General features: G+C 40.5%; 5 protein-coding genes and 3 pseudogenes across 5 annotated transcripts in view; 2 read left to right on the top strand and 6 right to left on the bottom strand.

Annotated features, from left to right (window-relative positions):
* Positions 1 to 509: 509 nt before the first annotated feature.
* Positions 510 to 1,348, bottom strand: LOC146450970 (uncharacterized). Its single transcript, XM_085099848.1, has 3 exons — positions 1,284 to 1,348; positions 906 to 1,083; positions 510 to 719 (listed from the first exon to the last, which is right to left on the bottom strand). The coding sequence occupies exons 1-3, from the start codon at positions 1,346 to 1,348 to the stop codon at positions 510 to 512; spliced, it is 453 nt and encodes a 150-aa protein (XP_084955974.1).
* Positions 1,349 to 1,582: 234 nt separating this feature from the next.
* On the top strand, positions 1,583 to 2,670 carry LOC146450969 (uncharacterized). The gene is given in 2 exon segments (XM_085099801.1): positions 1,583 to 1,650; positions 1,774 to 2,670. Coding segments are annotated over 2 exon segments (843 nt in total). The 3' UTR covers positions 2,549 to 2,670.
* Positions 2,671 to 3,267: 597 nt separating this feature from the next.
* LOC146450968 (uncharacterized) lies at positions 3,268 to 4,843 on the bottom strand (annotated as a pseudogene).
* An 8,325-nt stretch (positions 4,844 to 13,168) lies between these two features.
* Positions 13,169 to 14,142, top strand: LOC146450967 (uncharacterized; annotated as a pseudogene).
* A 352-nt stretch (positions 14,143 to 14,494) lies between these two features.
* LOC146450966 (uncharacterized) lies at positions 14,495 to 15,194 on the bottom strand (annotated as a pseudogene).
* Positions 15,195 to 19,214: 4,020 nt separating this feature from the next.
* On the bottom strand, positions 19,215 to 20,654 carry LOC146450965 (uncharacterized). The gene has a single exon (XM_085099847.1). It carries the CDS (start codon positions 20,652 to 20,654, stop codon positions 19,215 to 19,217), a length of 1,440 nt encoding a protein of 479 aa, XP_084955973.1.
* Positions 20,655 to 20,687: 33 nt separating this feature from the next.
* LOC146450964 (uncharacterized) lies at positions 20,688 to 21,251 on the bottom strand. The gene has a single exon (XM_085099846.1). The coding sequence runs from the start codon at positions 21,249 to 21,251 to the stop codon at positions 20,688 to 20,690; it is 564 nt and encodes a 187-aa protein (XP_084955972.1).
* A 291-nt stretch (positions 21,252 to 21,542) lies between these two features.
* The window catches only part of LOC146450963 (uncharacterized), a 1,965-nt gene continuing 163 nt past the window's right edge, over positions 21,543 to 23,344 (bottom strand). Inside the window, exon 1 of the mRNA XM_085099845.1 lies at positions 21,543 to 23,344. This exon is cut by the window's right edge and continues 163 nt beyond it. Within this exon, the coding sequence (XP_084955971.1) occupies positions 21,543 to 23,344 (1,802 nt within the window).

The raw sequence follows: 23,344 nt of genomic DNA, 5'->3' as shown, positions 1-23,344 counted from the left end.
ATTCCCAAACTGCGTTTTAAAACAGCAACCACACAATCTGGAATTGTCCGACGCTGTCGCTTCTTTTGGTTTTCTTCCTCTACGCAAGGCAGATTTTTTTGGTGTTGTTTGACTCATTGAACTGATTCCTCTTTAAAAAGGACACGTCCTACATTTAACAGAAAAAAACACTTGCCTTTCCAAATCACCACTGAATCAAACGTACGAAACTTCGCGCCTTCAAATAGCTAAGAAAAAACGGCTGAACATGACAACAGCAGGCGCAGGCGTCCAAACTATCAAATTTAAGATGTGGGTGGGGCTGTAAAGCATTTTCTATCGAGATAATCGAACACACTCCCTAATCTTCGATCATCACTAGTTATTAACTGTTATGCTCTGTATAAGACAAGAATAAAACCGTTGGGTCCATTTCCAAAAAAATAGTGCTTAAAAATCTTTAAAGGGGGCTTTATTGCCTCTTATACCAATTTGCAGAATAATAGAATAAACACTGTTTTACGTATCACTTACATTCCTGATGTGAATGATGTGGGGAAATTCATTTCACTTGAAATGAAAATAAAGACATTGATAAATCCATTGCTCCTTTTTAAGCCACATGATGCTTTGAACAGTTTAGTTGACACTGTTGGGCTCAGGACGTCTCTGTAAAGAAAATCCTCCTCTAGGTGCCAGTCAAAGAATGCCCTGTCAACTATTTCAGGTGAAGGTATTTCCTAAGGAGATAAAGTAGTTATTACTTCATATGGGTATAATGTTGGTATTTGCGTAGATGATGAAAAGGTTCATCAGGTTAAGAATATATCAAATCATCAAGTGTTTGTCCCTAATATTAAAATATTTGTTGTCTTCTGTATATTGCATAAATAAAATAAGTTCAACAAAACAGCAATATTATTTACCTTGTTTTTCTTTGAATGCATAAGGAAGGTCAACATCGAAACCAAATTATTCTTTTGGTAACTATTGAGGTGCCCTTGCACTGACGTGAGCTCTTGTCTATTAGGTACCACACCACATTGGAAAGGGCAAAGAAAGGGTTCTGCTTTGCCCAAGGCAAAATGGGCAATGACTTGGTCCCTGAAACCAATTCAAAACTACAAATTTAAAACTGTAGTGTCAATTAATGGCAGTTGTCATGCTTCTTCAAAGCAGGTAAAATTCAGTATTGAACAATGAATAACTCTTTTTCTTTTTTAATTTGAAATATTGTGAAAGTCAGCTTTTCATACAATGATTTGGTTCTAAGTGGCGGGTCGTAGAATAGTGACTTTACGAACCAGAACGCAATGCAGCCTGAAACGTCACCGGAAGTAATTTGGTCACCAAGTGCTTCACTGCGCATGCTTGGCGCTGAATCGCAGCACGTCTACTTCACGTTCAGAACACGAGGTTTGAACTTGCAGCGTTTCCAGAAAACGTAAGTAGTTACTGCTGAATTTGACCTAGAATTCAATTTACTTTTTCTACCTGATAGGCAAAGCTGTTTTCCTAAGTCCATGAAAATGTTACCTATTGCAACAAATACCAAACAAACATTTTAATTTGCCATTTACTGTAGGTCAATTGTTTTACGGTTATGATCAATGAACAAGACCCACCGAGTTCGATAACAAAGTCGAAAGCTGGCAATTAAGTCTAATTTTTGTTTATTAGAAGATTCAATTGCCCGGTCTGCTTCACTATAAGATTAAAGTGAGTTTAAACTTTATGTTTATGTTCTTCATTGAAAAAAAAACTAAAACAGATTGGGGTTTTTCTTTCACGCAGTAATGTGATGTACTGGACAAGCGAGCACGATGTCCTGTTATGCAGAGAGGTTGTTTCCGAGAATCCGTACAAAACAAGAAAAGGTTTGTCGCAAAGAAGCGAAATTTGGGATAGAATAGCCAACACTTTGAATACCTGTCCCAAGCCTGTCTTTGCTGTGGATAAACGGTCCGTAAGGGATCATGTGGGTATTTTAATAAACCGAATCAGAAAGAAACTGAGAGCTGAGGAAAGGAGCTCGGGCATCGCGCCGCCTGAGCCCACAGAACTTGAAAGCTTGGTGGAAGAAATTTTGGCGCTCGAAGAAACAGCGGATGCAGAAATGAAAGAGGACGACGAAAGTGTGAAAGGAAAGGCTGAAAAAGAGAAGGCAAAGGCCACAGATATGAGACTTAAAGCACTTGAGAAAGTGTCGGAGACGATGAAGAGACACTCAGGCGAAAATGATCAGGAAAAAGTAAAGAAACGAGAACGGAGAAGTGGCAGCGAGACCATGTTTTTCCTGTCCCAAAAAGCGGAAAAAGACCAGGAACTTAAACTTGAGGAACTCCAGCTGAAAAAGGAGCAACACGATTTGGATGCAAAACGTCTACAGGCGAGCATTGACCAGCAACGCCAATTTCAGCAACAACAAAGTGAAATGATGCGGCTGATGCAAGAACAACAACAGCAGCAGCAGCAGCAACTCTTGGCATCACAACAACTGATGTTGAGGCAGCAACAAGATCAAACTAAAGCACTGATGAGTTTGTTGGACAAATTTGTGAACAAATAGTCACCTAATTCACTTAAAGTTCACCCGTGTTGCTGGTAACTGTCGTTTGATTTTGAACTGTGCAATTACAAACCAGTTTGTATATTTTATTAACTTTTGTCCATGTTTTGACAAGAGTCACGACCAACGTTTTCTGTCAGCGATCAGAGTTTCTATTTCAACAGTGGCACCGCATTTTTCTTGTGCCGAGGAGCCTGCCTTTCGTTATTTTCTTTAATTATTGTTATCTCATGTGGTTGTTTTGTACGGATTCTCGGAAACAACCTCTCTGCATAACAGGACATCGTGCTCGCTTGTCCAGTACATCACATTACTGCGTGAAAGAAAAACCCCAATCTGTTTTAGTTTTTTTTTCAATGAAGAACATAAACATAAAGTTTAAACTCACTTCTCATTGGATGGCAGACTCGTTGCATTAAAATTGCTCTTTATGTTTTTGACATATTAGAAATATTTTCTGGCTAGAATAGTTGAATAATTTGTTTGAAAATTTGTATTCTGGTTCCTAAACTGCAATAAAATTCACAATTTTCAGTCTGCTACGAAACCAACTACTGATACTTTATGTATTCGAAAACAGATTTTAAGCAACTCCCTGGGATAAAAAGGCTCGGGAATCTAGAAGAGGGAGTATGTTGAGGGGCTGATGAGGCAAACCTTATCCCAAGAATAACTGCAGGCCAAATATTAAGCTCATATTTTTTAACAGTACTCTTTACTAAAATCAATGGAATTTTTACAATCCAATCAAGTTGTATTTAAAAAATTGTGAGTCTTTTCAGCCCCAAGGCTCTCGTCATTAATAACTAAAAAGCAGGGAAACAGGTGGGGGTGGGTGGTCCGCATGTTGGCGTAACAATTTTATGTTACTGCATTAGACTCGATATATTTTTCTCTGACTTGGAAACTGATAAAACTACTTGTTCATTATTTTTCTCCTTCCCCGTTGTGTTATAATGACCACAGTACAAATCTATGGCTGTATAACCTTTTGAAAATGAGTAATAATTGCAGAATGCCCCCATTAAGGATCTTGAGTCTTGTGCACATACTCTTGGTAGTTTGGAAATGGGAATGCACTGTAACAATGAAATTATCTGAAATTGGGGAGATTCCATTCTGCAATCTAGTCAAAAGAGAATTACAAACAAGTTAGTAGCTGAACACTGTTATATCCAAAGGTCATGAATTTGGTTCTCTCTCTGTTGTCTTCAGAAACCTAATTGAAATAGTCATTTATTAGGGGTGGATCTATTCCAAAAAACTTCGAAGTACTTGATTGATAAAGACAACTGTGAGCGTTTCTCAAGAGCGCACACACAATGTACATTTTACCAACAGGACTTAAGCCGATTTTTAAGTTTTTCTTGAAATCTAGGAATGCAAAGTAGTTCACAATGTCCCCAAATAGCCATTCTACCGAAACTCTGACTTGGCTCATGGCCTTATTGAACTGTTGCTCTGCTGGTGTCAAATGAGCGCCTTTGAAGAGTCCTTGTAAATGGATACGCAAAGGGTATGCGGGGTCGCCATAAACGCATAAGGGTGTCCCATCCGGTGCAAACGAGTACTGCGATAATTCTTGCAGAAGTCCTGAGTCGACCAGCATACCACTATCGTGTCTCCTGCCCTCGACTGGACCAAACAGACTTGCGATAAGCCCATTAGGCGCAACTACGGACTGAAATTTTATCCCATGCACCCTTTTGTGTCCGTTATAGAGAATTCTCTGGTTTTGATCTGGCTTACATAAGGGTCTCACTGTTCCATCTATGAAACCCCAACAGTTTTCAAGTGGAGCTCCTTTATCATGTATAGTGACAGCAAAATGACTGAGACGGTCCCTGGAAAGCCATGGTTGATTTAAATTTGCGAGTAGGTGGCTATATTCATCGAAAATAAGTCCATCATTCGGTTTGTAATCATGCAAAGTTGTGGTACTGGTCTCCCGAATCGAGCTACCATATCTGCAAATCGACACGGATATGCAAAACGCTTCAACAACACACTTAAAGCCTCCATTCCGTCCACAAGAACGCCATTGGGGCATTTCATTATGTCTGGAATACCAAGAACTTCTTCGGATAAATAAATATCGTTCTTAAAAAAGCGAAACTCAGCCTTACACTCATCATCTGTCAAAGAATCAAGATCGAAGCGACCATACTTCCAATAAGGAAATTCGAGATTTTCAGAGGAATTTAAATCGTACAACAGGGCAAACTCTGTATCATCAATGCTTTCATCTTGATAGGCAAACAATAAAGCTTCCCTTGCCTCTCTGAATGTTGCCATTTTATGATGTTTATACCAGCTATAAAACGAGAACTTGTTTGTCAACTGATTTTAAAGGATTTGCAACGCTCTGCCTCTGGGCTGTCGTCGCATTCGCATTCGTAACTTTGTTTTTCCCGCGCTCGTGACGGCGTTCTCTCCCCGGGCCCTTCTCGGTTTCGGTGTTTCCAAACTGCGTTACGTTCTGGTTCGTAAAGTCCCCAATGTCACTGAGGTGACATCTCTCCAGTCTACACCACCTGACCAGTCATTGGTCATAGACTCACGAAGCCCGACCTTTATATCTGTTCCATCAGCCTTGAGCCACCAACGAGCAATGGGGTGTATTTGGTGTAAGTGCTTTAAAGCTGATACTGAAATAAACATCAAAACTATTACCAATTGAATTTACAAATTAACTTTTGTGTCCTTTTATTAGGTTATCCTGGTGTCATTGACTACATGTAATTTAGAAAAGTGAACCATAATCAGCATTAGCTTAAATGAAAAAAAATTCTGCTGATGTTTCATTTAACAGTAATAACTGTGTAGGATCTATTCAAGGCCTGCTTGTTTCTCATGGTTTTCTGGTTGTGATTTATATTTTTTACTTGCCATTGGCTTGGTCTGAAAAATTTATAGCAAGGCAGTTTTTTTGTTTTCTTACCAAGGATCTCTTACTGTATGAGGTACCAGCTTGTATTCTTTGTTTATTTGCATTTATTTCGTTTCGGTCTCACGTTAGTTACTGCTGTTTTTCTTGCTAAAATTCTCCGTTATTGAACATAGACAAATAAAAAATAAAACCATAATGCAATGCCCTGAAAAATTATTTCAGGAATAAGCACATAACTGTAGACCTAAATACAGAGGCCACTGTGGTCTCAAACATATGAGGGGGCATACAGGACTGATAGGCACAGGCAGATAGCCCAGGGACAGCGCTAACAGTTGGGTGACTCAGGCCTGGGGGAGCAAAAGTCATCGGATAGAGACATTACTAGATAGGTACAGGTCAAGGAATAGGTGAAAGTATTTAATGGTGAATAAAAAATAATTGATACTTACAACTTCGTTTGTATCCACCACCAAACTGCATGACAGCATTGACACAGTTTTCCCAAAAGTCGTGTCTCTTGTGAACGGGCCAGGTATTGCTACTGTTTCCTTTTGGCTCATGATACAAGGAAGTGTACTCAACAAGGGCACGGATTTCTGAGTCAGTCCACTCTTTGTCTCGTGGTTTCTGGAAGGATATTGCAGAAAAAAAATAAGCCTTTCGAAAAGCAGCAAACTCTAGAAACCGACATAGAAAATCACACTTCTTACCGATGGTTGTAATTCTGATTGAAACAAACTTTTCCTTGAAGATGAAATGACTTTAAGTCTCTGTTTTAATGGTGGCTTGCCTGGCATCTGCCCAGTTGAAGGCTCATGACCCCGCTTTCACTTGGACTGGTGGTTCATAGCTTAATCTACAAAGTTAAACTCTAGTTAAGATTACAAAAACCAAAATGGTTAACATATTAGAGTAAAATAAGACTCATAGTGCTGATTTACGGTGGCAACGTTTCCCCACGAGGAGCCAACTGAAGTGTCACACGTTGCATCATCAACCACCGCACATAACATGTTTTGAATGCCAAATAACTCGAAAACAGTAGCGGGGGTGAGGGGGGCGAACGTATTAAACTGCAGAGCTATATTTGTTCTTCAAAGGTTTGAAAAAAGTAGCCCAATCGAGGCGACAAAAAGCGAAATCCACCCATTTGAAATTGGGTTACTTACAAACCCAAGAAGAGCAGGCATTTTGGAAAGTCGGGAATAACACGATTAAAGTAAACCCTAAAAATCAACTTACCTGAAACAATTTTACGCCAATACAATCAGCAGGGTCCAGGTAATCTTGCAGAGAAATTTCTTTGATGATTCGATAATTGAAAACGAGGAAAAAACGACATCATTAAGGCGAACCAATGCTCAAAAGAATCTTTTTATGATTTACAGCCCTCTGCGGTGATCGGTCCGATTTGTTCCCGTGAACCTTTGCGAACTGCTGTTCAACCTCTGATGTAGGCGTGTTAGGTATTGAGAAATTGATTCATTGGGTGCTTGTTGAGCCTGGCGAAAGGTGTGTTATTCGAATTGTAAACTCTTCTGAGGAGTGAAGTTGAGTGTTCAGCGTGGTAATCACCTCCACATAGCTAGTCCCAGTGTCAGATAAGGTAGCAAAGATGGCTTGGACAGCAGGCCCGGCAAGGTGAAGTATTGTTTTTTATTTATTTTTTTTAATGTTTTTTTCCTTTCATTTAAGTACCACACATTACTTACAACACTAACACTGCTTACAATACTAACATTACCATTCCTACTTCACCTTGCCAATGTTAGTATGGCAAGGTGAAGTAGCAATGCTTGTGTGTGATTGTCAACAGTGATTCCACAGGCATCGATGTAATATTGTAGTCGTGTTTTCCATCTGTCCCTGCAGGGACCCACACTGCAGGTCTGTTCAAAGGGATTGAACCGTGGTATGGATGTGATTTCGGCCATCCTTGTTGCCAAAATATTGTAACACAAAGCAATAAGCCAAAGCATTTGGCAGAACACAAGTATATATTTCAACTGTCCTCCATGGCGGGCGAGCATGTTTTTCTGTCATGTGCACAACACTCTAGATATGCAAATTTTTAAGATTTTGTAATGCGCATTTAATCATATCTTTGTTGCATGTTAGACTGCGCAATATAAGAAATAAACATTACTATTATTATTATTAAGAGCGCTCCCCAGGAACCTTCACCTACGACCATGCAAGATAGAAAAATCGAACATCGCCAAACTTTGTCATAATAAAGGACTACTAAAACCATTTGTAGAAAGACATGTTTCAGTTTGTTTCGATAATTGTTTTACCTTCAAAGTGACTTTTTCATTTTGTTGGCCTGTGAGCGGGTAAAACCGACTTAAAAGTGTCACTTGTATGGGCCACTTGTCTTGAAATTACGAAGGAGTAACATAAAAATCGAAGCCATTGAACATAAGTAAACTAAATCCCTCACACTTTCACGCTGTCAAATGTACATTCAATGTGATCCAGAATTTTTGGCCAAATTTTAAACATTAACCGTTTCTTGCGGAATTACAGCATGCCAAAATAATGCGAAATTCAACCGCAAAAAAAGCATCCTGGTACATGGCTTTGTCAACCAAGACTATATTCATCGGAATAAGCAATGTTTCAAGTACGATTTGATAAAATAAAATTTTTGAGTAAATGAAACGATAAATTTTTCGAGCGCTATTTGAACATGCTATTTATAACCAAAAGGTGACCTTTTGACCTTCAAAGGAGGGCAAGCAATTTTCACATCACAATCGCTAATTTTGATTTTCCCGACAAACAATTGAAAACTCTGAGTATTCTTTCTGTGTCAACGTTCAACAAAGTCAATCGCTAGAACTGGGACAGGTTTAACGTTAGTAAATATGATTTTAGTTACGAACACGTAATTTGGTTTAGGGCTACAACATCGACAAATTTGCATATAAATTAGTTCGTTTTGATTTCCACATAGAATATTTTTAGTTACGTTAACTTTACTAGACAAATTAAATCACAAACAAGGTTAGTCGTTACTTTAACTGATTATATGGCTTATCGTACCTTAAAAACCCTTTTCACAAGAAGAAAAGACGAGTTTACTTCTAGCCGCCAAACGACCATTGAACCTTTTGACGTCGCCGAAATATCTCGCATGACATAACTGTCACGCAATATACGCAGACCTTAGATTCACAAACCACATGGACCATCAATTGTGGTTACCCTGAGGTTGTTGGCGGAATTTGTGGTCCAAGCTGAGCAAGCTCAGACAATCCGGCAAATGTTCAGTGCGTCACAGTAGAAAGGCACACTTTAAAAGTTATAAAGTGTGGGATTCTTTTCTGAACACAGAAGCAAGGCTTTTGCTGGCACGTGCAGGTAACTGAACAGCACTTTATAAATTACGTTGCAAAGATACCACGTGGAAATAAATTAATTTAACGCTTTAGCCTGACTTCCACTATAGGTTGCAGAACAGGCGTTATTTTGGGTGTGTGTGTGTGGAGGCAAGCACGAAGCAAGCGTGAAGTGTGAGCGACGCGCGACAGGAAAGGCGCAAAAACTTTTTTTTGTCCCCCTCCCTTTGTGCGTCACTTGAGTTCCGCAATAGCCTCGTGCTTACTTCCACTCACCTAAAAAAGCACACAAAAATAAATGAATAAAATAATAATAATAATAATAATAATAATAATTATTATTATTATTATTATTATTATTATTTTTATTATTATTGTTTAATAATAATAATAATAACAATAACGATAATAACGCTTGTTCTGCAGGCCAGCATGTAGTGCTTTGTGTATGCCACCTTCTATGCGCGTGACCTCAGTTGGGTACCCGATATGATCCTCAACCCTGAATCGATCCACAAGTTGACCCCGAAATGACCTCGACTCTGAGATGACCCCATCCTACCAAGTAGCCAGTTTCTAAAATAGTGTCCCAACTTGAATTTATTTCCTAACCGTGCATCGCGAATCCCCGAGGAGCACTCCATGGGGGTTCGGGTGTGCGGCTCAGTTCTCTAATATAGCCCCATTTACACTACAGAGAATCTTTGGCACGGCTCCGATAAAAGTGGCACGCTTACCCAAAAAAAGGGTTCGGCTCGCGTAAATTTTTTAGTGTAAATGATTTTGCCGTACCAAATTTTATCCCTGCCGAACCAAAATTTCATCCGTGCTCGGCCCTCCTGAAAAGGTAGTCCGAGCACGGGTGAAATTGGTATGCATACCCAAAAACTTGGCCTGGCTCGGACGAAATGTGTAGTGTAAATGATTGACCGTGCCAAACCAATTTTTTCCTGACGAGCCTTCGTAACTGTGGTCAGCACCATCTGTTGGAGGATGTGTAGTAATTCCATTCAACATGGCGGAATCGGCGCGCCCTGCAAGAAGCAAGTCACCAAGAAAATCTGACGGTCACTCTAAGAAAGGAAATGAAGTAAAGAAATACACTCCTTGTCCCTGAATACTGTTTCTAGCAACTCAAATCAGTGACCCTTACATGTTAACATCCAAAATCGTTGCTCGATAGGACAGTTACAAGCCAGCTTGCTGCTATTACAATGAACGTTTTTGTATCTTTGCGCCTTTTCTATTATTCCGGAAAGAAGAACAGGAAGAGACTAATTTTCGACTTCCCTGCGACAAGATGTGTGGCCTTTTTAGAAGTAGACACTGCTTAAGTGGAATGAGCCATTGGCCGCATGCGCCCTAAGGAATAATCGCGTACGCTACCCAAGATTTTGAGCCTTTTACCCATACAAAAACATTTTCTCACACCGCTTAGCATGGCAGAAAAAAAAAGACGTGTAAACAGGACATCAGTGCTATAGTTTTTGGTACATGCACCATTTTTATCCAAGCCGTGCCAAAAATTTCCTGTAGTGTAAATGAGGCTTTGTCCCTATTTCAGACCAAAATATCAAATGATTAGGTATCCTTTTTCAGAACTGTCGTCTAAAACTCATATCCATTGTCAGACTTGGTTTTTTGGATCCATTCCCGTTTTCAGGCTGTCAGACGAAATTGGTTACAATATGTACCACCAAAACGGTTCAAAACGCCACATACCTACGTTACGTTATAGTATATAGCTTATACAGGGGGCGAACCCTGCAGTCAGATACATACTAGTTATGCTACTAGTGGTACACCTTGAAATATTCCACGAGTGACTTGATTTTTCTTAGTATACACACAAGCCTGAGCCATGCCACTCATTGGATTAACGCAAGACGTCACTCTTTATTGCTTTAACAACAAATACAATCAGTGAAAAAATATTCATGAGTCGAATTTCTGCAAAGCTGATCGGACTGCGTAGAAAACTTAATACGACAGAGACATGATAGAGACCAAACCGAGAATCGACAGAATGCGGCAAACGTGGACAGCTGTTTCGAGCTGGTTGGCTCTTGTCAGCACGGTGTTGGACAGGAATAAGTGGTCTACCAAATGCACATGGTAGTGATTTCGGATGGGCCCAAATTCAGACATCCGTACATGTCATAGCTCATGACTACGAACAATGAACAATAGAACTGAAATATCATGTGGCCGTCACAATAAGTTAAATGAGAAAAGCAACACTTTCCTTCATAGGTAAAAAAGTATTCAACCAGTTGTGTAAGACAGGACATGGCAAGAACAGACATTTTGGATACACTAGCTGACATCAAAATTCAGAATTTTGCGCACTTTAAATTACACAAGTCGCTCGTTTTGCTGATTAAGGGGCCGTTTACATGGAGGAAGGAAGATCCAAGCACCAGGAAGATCCGAGAAGGCGAAAAAACTTTCTGTTTGCTTTACATGCAGAAATTTCGGCCGAAGTTGTTACCAAGTGGAGAAGGAAAAGAGTAACTGTCGGCCTTGAGCAGCTGAATGCCTGGCTGCCACCATGTTTGTTCTTTTTGTCCCTAGTACTAGGATCTTCCGAGCGAAAGTTGTTTACATGGGGCTAGGATCTTCCTAGTTCTAGGATCTTCCTATCTCTCAGCCAGGAAGCTCCTATCTCTAGGAAAAACCTAGCGCTAGGGCCAAGTGCAACTTTTTGCATGTAAACTGAATAGAGAAAACATATGGCGCTAGGATGATCCGCCCTCTAGGATCTTCCTTGTGCTAGAGCATGAAAGGGAGCGATTTCAACAATGCAGACATTCGCGCGCACTTGCATTTTCTTTCGCTTTCATATCCTTGATTGGCTTGTGGGATGGAAAATGAAACATTGAAAATTTCGTCTCCATTATTCATCTAAAATAGGAAGACTTCATTGTGTAATAGATTAATTAAAGCACATGATTTGTGTAGTAAAATTTTTTTTAAAAACGATTCCATTTCTTGAAGTTATCCTGGAATCAAACAGAATAAATTGGAAAACGTGTTGTATTTGGACACCTTTCAGTTTTTACGAAGCTGATGAACTGATAGAGGTGGTTAATTTTTTACATATAACCCGTAATTACCTTTTTGTTCCCTTACCTTTTTGCCCTTTTTAACACAGGATACTCTTTACAAGCGGCCAAATAGCGCTCCAAAAATTTATCGTTTCATTTACCCAAAAATTTTATTTTATCAAATCGTACTCGAAACATTGCTTATTCCGATGAATATAGTCTTGGTTGACAAAACCATGTACCAGGATGCTTTTTTTGCGGTTGAATTTCGCGTTATTTTGGCATGCTGTAATTCCGCAAGAAACGGTTAATTTTTAAAATCTGGCCAAAAATTCTGGATCACATTGAATGTACATTTGACAGCGTGAAAGTGTGAGGGATTTAGTTTACTTATGTTCAATGGCTTCGATTTTTATGTTACTCCTTCGTAATTTCAAGACAAGTGGCCCATACAAGTGACACTTTTAAGTCGGTTTTACCCACTCACAGGCCACCAAAATGAAAAAGTCACTTTGAGGGTAAAACAATTATCGAAACAAACTGAAACATGTCTTTCTACAAATAGTTTTAGTAGTCCTTTATTATGACAAAGTTTGGCGATGTTCAATTTTTCTATCTTGCATGGTCGTAGGTGAAAGTTCCTGGGGAGCGCTCTTAAGTGTTAGATGGCTGTTTAAAGATTCTCTTGGCTACCTTGAGGATTACACAAGGATAACAGTGTCTAATAGTTTTTTACTGGATTTTTGTAGACATCGTCTGGCCATGCAGAAAGCAACAGCAAGCTGCCATACAATTAAGCACTTGCTCGAATGCGAAATCTAAAAAGAAGATTTATTTGACGAAATTGTTTTAAAGAAAACCAGGTCGTACGGATCAATGGTGGAGAAACTAATTTGAGGGCAGGATGGAAGAAAGCGAATGGAAGAAAAATTTCAGAATGATCCTCGCCATTGATGTTAGGCCTTTTCTTGAGCCTAGTAGTGGTCCATGCGGAGATGACATATTGTCAGTGGAAAAACAATCAAGGATCGGGGTCTATTCTTAGGCTTGGTTCCCACTAGTAACATAATGATCATAATTGTAATCATCAGGGCCGTTGTGTCGCTTATGTCATAGTGGAAATGCTGAAAAACATAATCATAAAGACGCTCATGATCAACAGAAAATAATTGAACATTTTCTTATGATTATGACAGTGCCTATGATCGTGTTTGTGTCGTAGTGTGAACGTAAAATCTAGTGGTCATAGCCGCAATCGTAAGGACTAACATGGATTCATTGTATTTTGACCAATGAAGTCCTAGTTCCAGTAATTTGTGGTTTGTGCTATTCCAATATGGCATCCAACTTTGAAGAGCGTTTGGCTAGTGTTAAGTTCCCGATTTTATATAACAAATCATTAAAAGACTTCAAAGATAAAACAAAAAAGAAAAATGCATGGAAGGAAATAGCACCAAAACTGGGTTTGGAGACAGGTAAGTATTAAAGAGAAACATCAATCGCTGTTTGACTAGCTAAAGCTTAACTTTAATGTGTTGATATTCTTAGCTTATTTTTACGTAAGGTGATGTTGCAAAACAGAAATTCTGCGATTTAAAAGCTCGGTACATGAGCGAAAAGGATCGGATCAAAAAAACAAGAGGTTGAGGATGTCTTCTACAGAAGTGCTTGATGCCCTTCCTTAGACTAGTGGCACATTTCCCTACTTGCTCTTCTTAGATAAGTGCATTTCACCTAGAGCTACAAAAAGTAATTTGATGCCTGTAGACGATTCATCAGTAAAAGAAGGTACTGATGAAGATAAGGAGGATGCAGTTAGTGATGACAGAGCGGCAGCGATGGACATCAGTGCAATCAGCCAGAGTGTAGATACTGAAAGTGAAAGTACCATGGAACAAGATAGCTTGATTGAAGGACTGCTGGAAAATAAAAGTGCACAGTCTCCAGCAAAGCAGCCCAAACAAACAAAACAAACATTTATGCGCAGAAACAAGCAGTAACATCGAACAAAGCCAACTAGAAATGATCAGATTTGTTGGGGGAAGTTTGAAGAGCATGTGTGATAATATGCAGCACCAACCACAAACTGCAAAGTAGCACAAAGATGAAGATGATTTGTTTGGTGCTTTTGTTGCCTCGCAATTAAAATGCATGAATCACACACAGAAAGCAAAGGCAAAATATCACAGAAACAACATCATCTTTCAAGCTATGATGCCAGATGAGGGCCCAGTATCTTCACCATTTGCGTCTGTCCAACAACATCCTACTTTATTGCAGGATTTGAGTGGTGACTACTACACTGGTTAATATTCTCTTTAGAAGGGGAAATGTTTTCATCTTTGAGTTTTATAACAACAAACCAGTGTTGATTTTTCTAGTTGAGCTTAAGGTTTTTCATTATCTGTTTAAATCTACATGTTGATTCCTAACAGCTTCCAATCATGTTAGGTCAGGCAGACAAGTCACAAGAAAGAAAACTAGATCTTGAATAATGACAGATGTGAGAGATTGAAGAAAAGCAGGCATTTCAATGTTCAACGTGGCATTCACACGCTTCAGATATCTCTCTTTGTCTGCCACTTGATAATCATAAAAAAATTTGCACTTTATTTTACCAACAGCAACACCATTTTTTATTGCATGACATAGTTTGGGTGACTCAAGGCTGCTGGAATAGCGAAAAAAGTTTATCGGGCTCTGGTCTGCTACAGAATGCCTGCTTACCCGCCTTCTTTGCCGCTGTTAGTTTAGGCATCAGCTCTTTTCTTCTTTTAACAATCTCCTTTGGGAAGTCCGGCGAGATTCCTATTTTCTTTCCTCGTAATTTAGTTGCCCTATCCATTACTTGCTCTCTTTCTGGATAATGTAAGAATCGAGCGATGATTTGCCTTGGTTTTCCACTCGTGCTACTCCTAGGTTTGCCTATTCTGTGCACTCTGGAATTCGATCTTGTCGGCGTCTTCGATGCCCAGCTCTGCTTTCATGAAATTAACCAACACCTCTTGTGTGTCATCCTCGTCTTTCTTCTCAGGAATTCAATGAAATCGAAGATTTCCTCGCTGCTGATACACTCCCATATACAGGTTTTCTTGTCTTACAGTCTCCATTTCTTCTTTTTGACCCTCCAGTGTCTGTTTTAAACTCTTAACCTCGCTGTTGAGAAACGCCATTCCTTTGTCTATTTTGTTGACCAAGACCCTTGTCGTTTCAAATCTGTCTACTTTCGTGTTTATCTCTTTGATCTTTTCATCGAGGCCTTTGACGTAGCTTTCTAGATGGTCGAGCTTCTCAAGCTTATTTTCCATGTCATTCACCTTCCTTAACACAGCGTTTAACTTTGGCAGTAGGTCTTCTGCCATTTCAAACATTTCGTCTGACTCAGCTTCGCTGACGGGTCCAAATTTTATTTTCTTGTCTTCAGGAGATCTCACTACTAGGAGGTACCCTGTGAAAAGCCTGTGAAAATCATGTGAATTGTATACCTTTTTTCACAGGGTTTTCAGATGGTTTTCACATGGTTATTCACATAGAATTTTACAGGAGTGTGAAAAAGTATGTGAAATTACCCTGTGAAACGGGCTCCACATTTTCATAGCCTATTTCACAGTATAACATGTGAAATACCATGTGAAAATTGTTCTGAAATGTAATTCACAATTTTGAGAAATCATCCTGTGAAAATACATGTGAAAACATTTACACTGTGAAATACCATGTGAAAAAGGATGTGAAAACAACAATGATGTGAAATACCATGTGAAAAGGGATGTGAAAGTGAGTCATAAAAGATGTGAAACTATTAATCATGTGAAATACCATGTGAAAAAGTAAAACAAAACCAGGCCTGTATGTACAGTACTAGATAGTTCCTTTGAATTTTATTGATGCTCATTATATTAAAGGAAACCTCCACTCTTGAAGTACATTAATGTTAAATGGTTGAAAATACAATCTAATTTTAAATTTCGTTTTAAGACATGGAAATAATATTTCTGTGTCGGACAAAACATAATTTGATTATCGCTTTTTTTTTTCATTTTAAATTTCCCGGGCGCCACCATCTTGGATTTCATGACGTAATATGGCTGCTCTATTGTTTCACACAAAATATTTTTCGCTTACTAACAATACCGGCAAGCATATGACGTCATAAAATCCAACATGGCGGCGCCCAGGAAATTTCAAATCGAAAATAGGCGATAATCATATCAAATTCTTAGCACACTTGAATGTTACTTCTGCTTTTAAAATTAAAATTTAGAATTTAGACTTTATTTCCGACAATTTACCGTCAGTTTGTTGTCAAAGTGGAGGTCCCCTTTAATATTGTTAATCTGAAACTTTTACACAAAAATTCTCCACTCCATGGTACTCCCATTAAGAAACTTTGGGAAGACTGAGCACTGACATTCACAGCTATAGCAAGCTAGCTAGTTGCTAGCCAGGATCTGTGTGATCATTTGATCATGAGTAACCTCCATGAGAAGTTATTGTTCACGGTTATCTTGGAAATTATATATAGACCAACGAAAGCTCACCAATGGTACACAAACAATACTAGAAATCCAAGCACAAAACATTGTTCCAAAATTTCTGAAGTGGCCAATATAAAAAGTCTTGCTAAAATACTGAAAACACCATATCTGTCAGGGTCCAAAGTGTTTAAGTGAATTTTAGTACAATGCTAATATTTGCAACTAATATTTACAAGCATTATGCATTGACACAATTATCTAGCACACTAGGAAACGACAATGACTTCAAAGTAAAGGCAAGTAGTAAAGAAATGAATATATAACTCACAATTATAGCTAGCAAATAAAAAAGAAACAAATGATTGGCAAAATTTTGTCACTTGTAGAGCACAGCACGCACTTTGTTATGCATGAACGCCTGGAAAATTACGATATGGCACTTGCTAGAAATGAGCACAAATATAAATTGGTCATGCATATCGGCTAGAATATCAAATCAGATAAAACTTCAAACTGAAAAATAATATGTATGTTAAGGCAAATAATTTTTACTTTGCAAATGTGCATGCAGTACAAACTAGTGCTAGTTGCATGCCTCCATCTGAATCATCATTTTCTAAAATAAAGAACTAATGGGCAATACACAGTAATTAATCTTGTTTAACTAAATTTACTTTCCTGGCTGGTTTTTTTTTTTTTTTTGATAACTACAAATCTGTACAGTGGTTTCAGTTAAGACACATATAAGACAATTCTTTTGAACTACTTACTGTGTGCGACCCATAAGTTCCTTGTTCTTTATTTAATTTTGGTTTAAAAAATTGTCAGAATTCATTATATTAATCACTGTAACAATGAACATAACATATAACACCATTAAGGCGGGTTCTCACTAGTGCATATATAATTATAAGCACAAGCAAGTGTGAACACCAGCGGCATAAGCATGAGTACAATGAACAAACTGAAAGCACTAGTACAGTTTACAGTGAGAACAGAAGGGGAATGAGTGGGCTTGTTGCTGGTGGCCTCACTTGTTTCTGCTGATAATTATTTCAAAGTGAAGACAGTGTCCCTTAATTTAAATATGAAGTTAAACATCCAAAATTTTCTTCTCTTTTCGCTTCCTCTGCGGTCTAGCATCTGAAACATCAACAGCTTCTGTGGCATTGTCATCTCGATCTGGGACTAGATCATTAATTTCAATGTACAAATAGCCTTTATGCTTTCTTTTCCTTTGTGGATTGGTCGAGGGTGGTGGTGTTAATGTTAATGCAGTTGCTACTGGAGGTGTGTTAGGAGGGCTCGCTGGTGATGCTGGCAGTGGAAAGGTAGGGGGTAGTGATGCTGGCAGTGGAAGAGTGGGAGGTAGTGATGCTGGCAGTGGAGGGGTAGGAGGTAGTGATGCTGGCAGTGGTAAGTGTAGCAGTCTCGCTTAAGTTAGAAATGAAAGTCTCGCTCCCGGGTTGTCACACGCGCAGTCGAGAATACCAAGCCAAATTAGGTTGCGATTCTTTCTTTATTGTTCCTTCGTATTCCTATTCTTGTGGCCTCAGGGCACTTATCGAAGCGGTCAACTGAAATGATTACATTAGGAAATTACCTAAATATTCGTTTCTTTTATAGCTAAAAATGATCACAATCCAAGCGCACCTAATATTAAAAAGAACTAAATAGAACAGTCAAGATCTAGTGAAACTAATGGAATAGAAACAACTTACGACCTACATAACAATGTGATCTTAAACATAAGTAAGTTGTCGCTTACCAACGTTTCTTCGGAGAATTTCGCTCTAACTTGTCTTCTAGATCTTGATCTCAAGGGGTCTTAGTTTGAACTGAAACGCGAGCTATGGGCTATGCCTATCTATAATGCGGTAATCACGGCGGTAACATAAATCAAACCACAAAATATTTCGCGACGTATTTGATTCCAACGGAAGCGGTTACATGGCTCCCCTAAATTAATACCTTAATTTACTCTAACCACTATACCTTATTTGCAAACGATAACAAAATTACATTTTCGCACTGTTCATCTTATCTATCATCTTAATGTTCATGGTACTTATTAAGAGTTCTCTGATGGCTCCTCGACAGAGATTCCCGGTCTTCACTGATCTTCTGACATCAGCAGCACTAGTTTGTGGATTGGTCTTTCCAGCGTTGACAACGCCTGCCTTCTTCCATCTGGTGTCAGATTTGGATTGCCAATGTCTAGCATCACCTTCCGTACCAATCCATCCTGGTCTGGTTGGGCCTCAATAATACGGCACATCTTCCACTGATTTCTTGGAGTATCTTCATCCTTTTCCTTGGTCGGGTCCACTTCTGTCTGGTTTGTAACGAGAAAAGAAATTCTTTCTTCCACCTGGCCTAGAATTCGTTCGTTAAATGTTGAACCCGTCGCCACCATTTTCTTGAATACAGGTCAGTGAATGTGAATTTTCCCGGTGGGGGCAGGACCACCTTCGTTTTCAACGTCAGGAAGTGATTTGGCGTGAGTGGTTCTGCTGTGTCTGATGATGTGGTAACTTCTGCTGTTAGAGGTCGGCTGTTAACTACTGCCTCTGCCTGGCACATGAAAGTCCGTAGAGCTTCGTCGTTCATTTGGTGGCCATTTTTCTCTAGTAGGGCGGAGAGCACATTTCTCACACTTCTTATTTGGCGCTCCCAAATTCCACCCATGTGACTAGCGGTGGGGACGTTGAGTTTCACCTCAAACCAATCACAGCTTTCTTTTAGCATCTCTTGTTTTACTTGACTTTGGTCCGTTTCCGCTAACGCTTCCTTGAGCTCTCTTTGTGCTCCAATGAAATTCGAGCCATTGTTGCTGCGCATCTGACGCACGGGACCACGCCTACATATGAAACGGCGAAGGGCGTTGATATAGGAGTCTGTTTCCTAGGAGTTGGCAACTTCTAGGTGAATGGCTCTTGTTACTAGGCATGTGAACAATACGCCATATCTCTTGAGTTCCTTGCGTCCTTCTCTCACGTACCAGGGTCCGAAATAGTCCACTGCGCAATATGTGAAAGGAGGGGTAGGTGTTAATCTGTCTGCTGGGAGATCTGCCATTTTCTGTTCTTGCACCTTTGCTCTAATCTTTCTGCAAGTGACGCATTCATGGACCAGCCTGGAGACTACTGAGCCACCGCCTATGATCCAGTAGCCAGAAAAACGAATTTCGTCGAGTGTAATTCCTTTTCCTTGATGTAGAGCCCTTTCATGGTAGTGTAGGGCTAGAATCTTGCTAACGTGCCCATGTCCAGGCAGAACAATGGGGTGCTTTACATCTTGAGATACGCTAGCTTGCCTTATTCGTCCACCAATTCTTACTAGATTGCTATTATCTAGGAACGGATCCAGACGGGAGAGTGGACTGGCTCCTTTAGGTTTCTGAATCCTGGGTCTTGAATAATCTTCTCTAGGGGTTTCGTAATCTGTAGTTATCTTCTTCAGTTTGCTCATCTCTTCTTTAAAAGCTTCTTTTTGCACGTGTCTTATGATTTCTTGTTCTGCTTCTGTTAACTCATCGACGTCAATCGGACGATACTCGCGCGCTGCGGATCTTGTCTTCACTCCATCCATAGTTGCCTGCTTTCTGCGTGTTCTTTCTAGTAAGATCTTTCGGTACCGCAAGCACAAAGCAACGGCACGTTTTGCTCTGAACCAGCTTGAAAGGTATTCCAGCCGTTGAAGCAGGGTTGCGTATTGCTCTTTGTTTGTCGTACAAGTTGTAAAGGTGGATGCCTTCCTTACTTCTTTATCGTCAGGCTGCAGGGATTCGGGCACACTCCTCTCTAAATTCTTCCAGCTATCGTGGTGATCCCAAAGGAAAGAAGGTCCTTGTAGCCACCTCAAAGGCTGCAAGAGGTCTTTGGGGCTCAGACCGCACGAAGCATCGTCGGCAGGGTTGTTCTTTCCGTCAACATACTTCCATTGTTCGGGGACGGTGCGTTCTCTGATCTGCTGAACTCTGTTTGCAACCAAGGTGTGAAACCGGCGTGCGTCATTGTATTTGTATGCCTGAACTACTTTGCTATCAGTCCAGAACACTTCTTCGACTTCTTCGTATCTCAGCTCTCTGCTCAGCATTTTGCTAACTCGGACGGATACCAGGGCGGCTGTCAGCTCAAGGCGCGGTATGGTTATCGGCTTCAGAGGGGTAGCACGTGCTTTACCCATAACTAGTGAGCAGTTCACTCGGTTTCTTGTGTCCACCAAATGGAGATAAGAACACTGGCCGTATCCTTCTGTGCTAGCATCCAAGAAGTGATGTAGCTCGACTTTCTTGAGGTTGTCCATTTCCTTTAATTTGAAACATCTTGGGACTTCCATCATCTCTAGAAGGGGGAGTTCATTTCGCCACATTTCCTACTGCATCCGTAGCTTGTCAGGGATGGCGTCATCCCAGCCTATGCTTTCCTTGCATAGCAGCTGCAATATTCCTTTTCCGCGTAGCAGGAATGGGGCCGCGAGACCAAGCGGGTCGTATATCGAGCTTACTGTTGACAGGATGCCACGCCTCGTCAGTGGTTTATCCTTTAGGGTAATACGGAACTTGAAAGCGTCGTTCTCAATGTTCCATTCTACGCCGAGCACACGTTCGGGAGGAAGTAAATTGCGGTTCAAATCAAGTTCCTTGATCTCCTTTGCGCGCGACTCTATGGGTGTGGACTCGACAACTTCTTTACTGTTAGACGTGAACTTGTGGAGTCTAAAGCCTCCTCTCATGCACATCTCAGTGCCGTTCTTGATCAATTCAAGGGCTTCTGGTACGGTTGGGACTGACTTAAGCCCATCATCGACATAGAAATTCTCCTTAATAAAGGAAGCTGCTTCTTTTCCAAACTCATTTTCACCGTCATCAGCAGCAGTTCTTAGGGCTAAATTAGCACAGCCCGGAGAGGAGGTAGCACTGAATAGATGTACCGTCATTCTATATTGTGTTGGCTCCTTTGAGGTGTCTCCTTGTTCCCACCAAAGAAAGCGGAGAAGGTGATGATCCTCATTGACGTGTACCTGGTGGAACATGCCCTCGATGTCACAAGCGAATGCCACAGGTTCTTGTCTGAAACGACACAGGACACCAACCAAGGAGTTTGTCAGATCAGGGCCTTGTAGTAGATGGCGATTAAGGGAATGTCCTTGAAAATCTGCTGAACAATCAAAGACTACTCGTAGCTTGTCGGGCTTCTTAGGGTGATACACCCCATGGTGAGGAATGTATCAAACTGTTTCATACTGCTCGGGGGCCTTCTCTGCGTGGCCTTCTTGGAACATCTTCTGCATAAATGACACATAATCTTCCTTGTATTTTGGGTCAGCGGCAAATCGTCGACTTGACTGCTTTAATTGTGCTTCAGTGTGTTTCTTGTTGCATGGTAAGTGAACGTTTTCATTGCGGAGTGGTAAGAGGATTTCATAGTGCCCATCTTCTGCTTTATGAATACCATTAGAGGTAATGATCATAAACTTCAAATCTTCCTGGGACATGGCTAAGTTCGCATCTTGCGGCTCAGAAAAGTCCTGCTCGAACATTTTCTTGAATGCCAAAGGTGCCATTATCTCCTTACAGCTTCTCAGAGGGATGAACTTGCCAGTTGAGGTTTCTTCGCTTGCTATTTCTCGTGTAGCGACGCGATGGCATCCAGCTGTCATTTCGATTTCATTATCATGATCTCCGTGGTTTCTGGCTCCTACCACTCCCCAGCCCAACGTTGTGCGTATATCGTACGGGTCGTTTGACCTTCCAGGAACTTTGGATCTTGGCTTTAAGGCACGAACGCAATTGTTGCCTATCAGTAGGCCGATGCTCAAGTGCTCTTCATATGTTGGGATCTCTTCAGCAATTTTCTCTAAGTGCTCGTACTTTTGGGCGGTTTCCGGGCGAGGAATTTGTCCACATTGGCCTGGTATATTCGCTCTTGTGTATGTCTTAGGGAGGGGTATGTCTACTTTGCCGTCAAAGCGTGATACGATGAGACCATCAATTCTTTGTGTGTCAATCTTTTCTATGGCGTGCATGGTGCCCAGCTCTAGCTTAATGAAAGGACCAGTTACTCCAAGCTTGTTTATTACGTCATCGGTGACAAAACAGGTATCACTCTGATCATCTAACACGGCGTAAGCTTTGACTCGACGATCTGGGTCATTCTTGTGGTGAATCCATATGGGGAGAATCATGGAGGTTGTAGTGTTACTGCAGTTTACGCAATTGTTCGTGGCTCTTACGGTTTCCTCGGTGCTTTCTTGTCTCTTTTCTTCAGGTGAAAAACGATGGAGGGCAGTCGCATGTGGCTTCTTACACACCTCGCACTGAGTTTTCTGCTTGCATTGTCGTGCTGTGTGGCCTTGACTTAGAAAAAAGAAGCATATTCCTCGCAAACAGGAGAGTTCTAATCTTTCTTTAAACGGCTTTTCCGTGAAGTTCTTGCACGCGGCAAGGCCGTGTTTTCCCTTGCACAGCATACACGAACTTGCATCCAGGGGGTGTTTGCACGACGATTCGCTGCCTGTGGTGGTTAGTGAGATGCCATGTTGCTTCTTCCTATCCTTTCTTTCAGAGGTTCGCCTCATCCTATTGGCAGGAAGGTTTCTTTCCTTTTCCAGTTCTTTCCTAGTTAAGGTTAGGGCATCGTGCGAGAATACTGGATGATTGGCGTCAAGGGATGCTTCTTGTGTGAAATCGACAAAGTTTGCAAAGGAGTATTCACCACATTTTGCTTCTAGTTTCTTTGCGCTTTCTCTCCACTTATTGCCGTAGAAGATAGGCAAGCGAGCTGCGATTTCTTGAATCGTTGAGTAGCTCTCGAGTTCCTTTAAGTACTTCACGGATTTCATCGTTTCTTGGGTCATGATAAGAAAGTTGCTGAATTCTTGCAAGTCTGCGCTTGTTATGCATGGCTTCCAGTTCCTCAGTTTATCTCTGTATGCTTCGTAAATTCTAAAGGGGTATCTGAAGCGTTCTTTCAGTGTTTTTGGCGCTCTTTTGTAAGCATCTTTAATCCGCAATCCTAGCAAACCACTGA

The sequence above is a fragment of the Pavona decussata genome, unplaced genomic scaffold (genome assembly GCF_977016875.1).
Source record: "Pavona decussata unplaced genomic scaffold, jaPavDecu1.1 SCAFFOLD_416, whole genome shotgun sequence".
Taxonomy (NCBI): domain Eukaryota; kingdom Metazoa; phylum Cnidaria; class Anthozoa; order Scleractinia; family Agariciidae; genus Pavona; species Pavona decussata.
Note: the sequence above shows the minus strand (reverse complement) of the source record. Positions and strands in the feature narration are given on the sequence as shown.

Coding starts and splice junctions, on each gene's coding strand:
- LOC146450970 (XM_085099848.1), bottom strand. CDS start 1,348: ATGCGCAGTGAAGCACTTGGTGACCAAATTACTTCCGGTGACGTTTCA. Junction 1,084..1,283: donor TCAGGCTGCATTGCGTTCTG/GTTCGTAAAGTC, acceptor AATTGGTTTCAG/GGACCAAGTCATTGCCCATT. Junction 720..905: donor TGCATTCAAAGAAAAACAAG/GTAAATAATATT, acceptor TTATCTCCTTAG/GAAATACCTTCACCTGAAAT.
- LOC146450965 (XM_085099847.1), bottom strand. CDS start 20,654: ATGATGGAAGTCCCAAGATGTTTCAAATTAAAGGAAATGGACAACCTC.
- LOC146450964 (XM_085099846.1), bottom strand. CDS start 21,251: ATGACGGTACATCTATTCAGTGCTACCTCCTCTCCGGGCTGTGCTAAT.